This window comes from Erpetoichthys calabaricus, chromosome 12, assembly GCF_900747795.2.
Source record: "Erpetoichthys calabaricus chromosome 12, fErpCal1.3, whole genome shotgun sequence".
NCBI classification, from domain to species: domain Eukaryota; kingdom Metazoa; phylum Chordata; class Cladistia; order Polypteriformes; family Polypteridae; genus Erpetoichthys; species Erpetoichthys calabaricus.
Genome location: NC_041405.2, coordinates 162,848,429 through 162,853,683, shown reverse-complemented (window position 1 = coordinate 162,853,683; position 5,255 = coordinate 162,848,429). Strand labels below are relative to the sequence as shown.

General features: G+C 46.4%; 1 protein-coding gene across 3 annotated transcripts in view; it reads right to left on the bottom strand.

Annotated features, from left to right (window-relative positions):
• Positions 1–3,556: 3,556 nt before the first annotated feature.
• Positions 3,557–5,255, bottom strand: part of LOC114662923 (tyrosine-protein kinase ZAP-70) — a 62,897-nt gene continuing 61,198 nt past the window's right edge. For all 3 annotated transcript variants that reach the window (XM_028816663.2, XM_028816664.2, XM_028816665.2), the window contains one exon: positions 3,557–5,056. In XM_028816663.2, coding sequence (XP_028672496.1) covers positions 4,942–5,056 — 115 coding nt within the window. In that variant the 3' untranslated portion in view covers positions 3,557–4,941. The remainder of the gene's footprint in view (positions 5,057–5,255) is intronic.

Here is a 5,255-nt window from a genome sequence, read left to right as displayed (position 1 = left end):
AGTTACTTGACTGCCCGATTAGCCACGCCCCTTTGTGCGCTGTGGGCGTGACAAAGCATCGTAGAGCCGCGAGATCCCGAGGAGACTTCACACTTACGAGCGCGACAACTTCACTCGCAGGCTTCCTTTCTCTCTGACGAGGTGTGTCTTGTGGTGACGACTGCGCCCCTCGGGTCATAGCGGGGATTTCAAGCCACTTACCTGGAAATGCCCTCAGCTACCCAGGGAAGGAACTGCCAGGAAATCAGGCGATTTTCTACGCACATAGTCTCCGTCGGACCTGTCCTTGGGTCATATTTTCAAGGAAGTGTGCGTGAATAGACCTGTGCTTTGTAAAGCAGGTAGGATGAAAGTCGGAGCTAAACAAGGAAACTCACAGTGCGCATGTGCAGTAAATAAATGGAAATGAGACTTCAAGATGACGAAGTGCAAAGCCGACGTGTCAGAGCAGGCGCTATATAGACAGGCTTCGATTGTGCTTCACTGTCGGTGATCTCTTAGGGCTGCAGCTCGTTATGAAATGTGCATTAAAAGTAAACGTCACTGTCTATCTGTTATATAGTGCCTTAGATAGATAGATAGATAATATATCTATCTATCTATCTATCTATCTATCTATCTATCTATCTATCTATCTATCTATCTATTATATAGTGCCTTATATTATCTATCTATCTATCTATCTATCTTATATAGTGCCTTATATTATCTATCTATCTATCTATCTATCTTATATAGTGCCTTATATTATCTATCTATATTATATAGTGCCTTATATTATCTATCTATCTATCTATCTATCTATCTATCTATCTATCTATCTATTATATAATGCCTTATATTATCTATCTATTATATAGTGCCTTATATTATCTATCTATCTATCTATCTATCTATCTATCTATCTATCTATCTATCTATCTATCTATCTATCTATCTATCTATTATATAGTGCCTTATATTATCTATCTATCTATCTATCTATCTATCTATCTATCTATCTATCTATCTATCTATCTATCTATCTATCTTATATAGTGCCTTATATTATCTATCTATTATATAGTGCCTTATATTATCTATCTTATATAGTGCCTTATATTATCTGTCTATCTATCTATCTATTATATAGTGCCTTATATTATCTATCTATCTATTATATAGTGCCTTATATTATCTATCTATCTATTATATAGTGCCTTATATTATCTATCTATCTATCTATCTATCTATCTATCTATCTATCTATCTATCTATCTATCTATCTATCTATCTATCTATCTATATAGTGCCTTATATTATCTATCTATCTATTATATAGTGCCTTATATTATCTATCTATCTATCTATTATATAGTGCCTTATATTATCTATCTTATATAGTGCCTTATATTATCTATCTATCTATTATATAGTGCCTTATATTATCTATCTATCTATCTATCTATCTATCTATCTATCTATCTATCTATCTATCTATCTATCTATCTATCTATCTATATAGTGCCTTATATTATCTATCTATCTATCTATCTATATAGTGTCTTATATTATCTATCTATCTATCTATCTTATATGTAGTGCCTTTCCTAGACATCTGTCTGTCTGTATGTATGTAGAAGCTGCAGTAGGTACAGACAGCAAGTCCAAAGTCAGGTGTCTATTTAAAGTGGGAATCCCCAGATCAGTTTTTTTCTTTTTGTTTCTTTCTCATGTGACATGCATAGACTCTGGGATTTATTTTACTGAGTCTTTCTTTCTTTCTTTCTTTCTTTCCCTACTTGTTATTATCCAGTTCATTGATTTCCCTTGCAGAGTCCCAGGTCCCCTCAGGGACGTCACCCACTGACGACTGTAGCTCTGGACTCTGAGCGGTCCTCTCCTGTGTCCTGCTCAGGTCTCCCCATCAGATGAGGTCCACAGGCCTGTCCTGGATATCCTGGTGGTGGTCATTCACGTTGTTCTCCACTGGCAGCGCGTGTGCCACTTGTCTGGTGGCTTATGTGGCGTTCATCAGCTTGGGACAGACAGACTGACGCTGGACACCGCTGGCTCTTTAAGGCCGTGGCAGAGTGCGCTCAGATCAGGGGTCCTCGCTGTCGTCGGAGTTCTGCTGCCTTTCTTGCTTCAGTTTTGCGGATTTCGATTCCGGTTTGTGAATTTGGATTTGTTTGCAGTGCGGTTTGCTGTTAAGCCCACGGCTTTTGCTTCTTTTTATTCATTTGAGTTTTGACTTGAATGTTTCTATTTTTTGTTCTCATAAATCCTTTATTAATAAAAATCCGTTGATTTCCTTTTGTGCACAAGTCTGAGGTTTATGCTCCTCCTCCTCCTTGGGGGCCCTTTGCCAGCTCCCAGTGGTTGGAGCCCACAGCTGGCGGTTATGAGTCTCCTCTGTCAGGTTGTTGCCCCGCCTTTAAGGGTCCATTTTGTTGTGTTTGAGACCCCCCCCCCCCCCCGTCTAGTGCTTTTCTAAACAACTCAAAGCCCTTAACACAGACGGTGGGGGGCCACTTCACCCACCAGTAATGATGTGCAGGACACACCTGGGTGATGCAATGGCTGCCATTTTTCTCCAGTATGCTCAGCACACGTTAGCTATTAGGTGGTGGAGGGGTGACAGATGATGAGGGGGCCAGAAGGTCCAGGCTGTGGTGGGCCATTTAGGCAGGACATCGCCTTACACCCTCCTCTTTTCAAATGATGTCCTGGGACCTTTAATGACCACAGAGAGTTTTATGTCTCCTCTGAAGGAGGGCACCATGTTACAGGCCAGTGTCCTTGTCACTGCACTGGGGCCTTGGGACCCCCACAATGACCCCACTACTGGCCCCCCAAGCTGTTTTCTAGATGCCTGCCTGAGCCACATTTGGGCCCGTGTAGGCCTTGAAGCCCCGCCTTGTGAGTTTGGGGCCAGGCTGTCTGGGGTGAGGCCTGTCAGGAGGTCAGGCTCTGGCATAGCAGGTGACATTTGGGGTCCTTTGTGCCATGTTGTGTGCTGCAGTTCACAGTGTCCTGCTGGTGGTGTTCGGCTCCCCTTTTGATCTTTGTGACTTTTTTAAATTTATTTTTGCCAGTTTTACTTGATTTTGACTCCTGGGTCGCAGTTCTTGTTTGGTTGCCTTTTCTATTTTAACGGCTCTTGGCTTCTCTTTTTGCATTCAGGGTTTGTTTCTAAACTTCAATGTCTAAAGACTTACTGGTTTGGTCACCTTGGGCCAGGGGTTTACACAACTGTCTTCTCCCTTCAAGTGCAGGCCGCAGGCCTGAGAGGAGTTTAAGGCCCAACACCTCCTCATCACCAGTAGGGGGCACACTGGAGCACAAATCGGCGACATTCTTCCTTACAAATTCAACGGGGTCTCCTTGGCTGGGATGCCAACCCTCTGACGTGTTCCCATTTACTTTACATACCACTGCATAGGACTGGCGTCCCACTGAGGTGAGGTGAGCTCCCAGAATTGCCAGGAGAATGATGGGATAGCAGCAGGAGGCGTGTGAGGATGTGGTTTATAGCGCCTTACACGCCGTTACACAAAGAAGAGCCCCACCCCCATCGATTCGCCCGTTGCTTTTATTGTTTAACTCAAGCAAGCGTTACAGTCAGGCATTCATGGGGTAGCGACGGCCGCCATGTTGGCAGGGGGACACAACGAGTTGGAAATGTGAGCCACCTCGGCGTGTGACAGTAGTGACCAGAGCCATAGAGTAGGAGGACAGTGGTGACGCTCATCTGCTCCATGTACTCGTCCCTCCCTTGACTCTGCCCGATGAGGTTCCGTAGTGGCATGGTGGCATGTGATGCCGAAGGCTGGCATTAATCAGAGAGAGCATTCACTCATATGAGATGGAGAGCCTGGCATATGGCACCTTATGACGTATGGTGCCAGTGCAGAGCTGTGACTAATCAGGGAGGTGTGCCAAAGTGTACTGTCCTTCTGCTATCAGTGCAATGACACAAATGGCCCAGTGGGCTGGGAGTCCCCGAGAGACAACAAGCACAGCGGAGGTCAAGCAGTCAGGGACCAGGCAAGGGACAGGTGAGGCCAGGTGGTATGGGACATGGAAACTGGAAAGCATGGAGGACATCATCACTGTTGGCACACTGCTACATGCACGGGCACCACGGGAATTGGCATACTTGTTGGACACAAGCCAATGTTAATGCCCTGTTTACTCTGGCAGGGAGCGCGCCAAGGGGTCAGTCAGTCAGTGACCTGAGCCACACAGGAGGCCTGGCAGCATCCAATAATGACCACTTTGTTATGGTGTCAGGGCACTATATCTGGCATATGTGGGCATTCCTGAGTCCTTATTGGCATACAAATGACAGTGGACTCCAGCTGAGGTGGGCATTCTGCACCCAACCCCCATATCTACTATGCCAGCTGGCAGTCCTGAGGCTTGATTGCCCAAAGACTTTGGGAGTTCACTGCGAGCGTACGCACACACATGGACCCTCTCACATGTGTGCCCTCTTCTCCATGCACCCTCACCCATCCTCACATCTCACACATGCCCCCTCTCGGACACACGTCTCACTCCCACATCTATGGCTCACACCGTTCACTCTCAGGGTCCTTGTGTGTGTATCATGGTGGGGGTCTTCTCCATGAAGTGTGGCCTAGCAGGGAGGGCACAGGACCCTAAATCTCCAGGCCAGTGCCAGCTCTGTGACCCTGAGTGTGTGTCCCTCTTCTAACAGTTCTGGTCATGATGACAGTCTGAGGTTGGCATTCGGTGGATGGCACATTTTCATGGGGTTTATCTGCACACCCCCAAAGGCTCAAGGTGGTCCCTAAAACCCTTGGTGGCTCACATCACTCATTTGTGTCACTTTGCTTTGTCTGTTCTTTCATCCTGAATTCTCAGATGCCAGCAAGCTTGGAGATTTGGGAGGGGGGGGGTCCTCCTGGCGGTCGAGGCGAGGATTGCAGTTCACTATGCCAACTTTTGCTCTTCTGCCATCTTTTCTGCATTGGCCTTCTTGGAGATGGAGTAATGGTAGGTCCGCATGCGGGACTCGACGTCCACAAACCCGGGGCGGTCCTCGTGTCTGGGGGAACAGAGAGAAGAGAATCGTTAGCCTGCTGGCGCGGTGGACTTTGGTGCAAACTGAGCTCAAGTCGGGGTCATTCGAGTGCCCGCTGAGGACACAAGTCCTCCTGTCCCAAATGGAGTGAATGGTGGCTTTGGGGTCCACCTTTGAGAGGATTTGCACAGTTAAATGGCACTGAGCGTCTGGACCTGCCGCT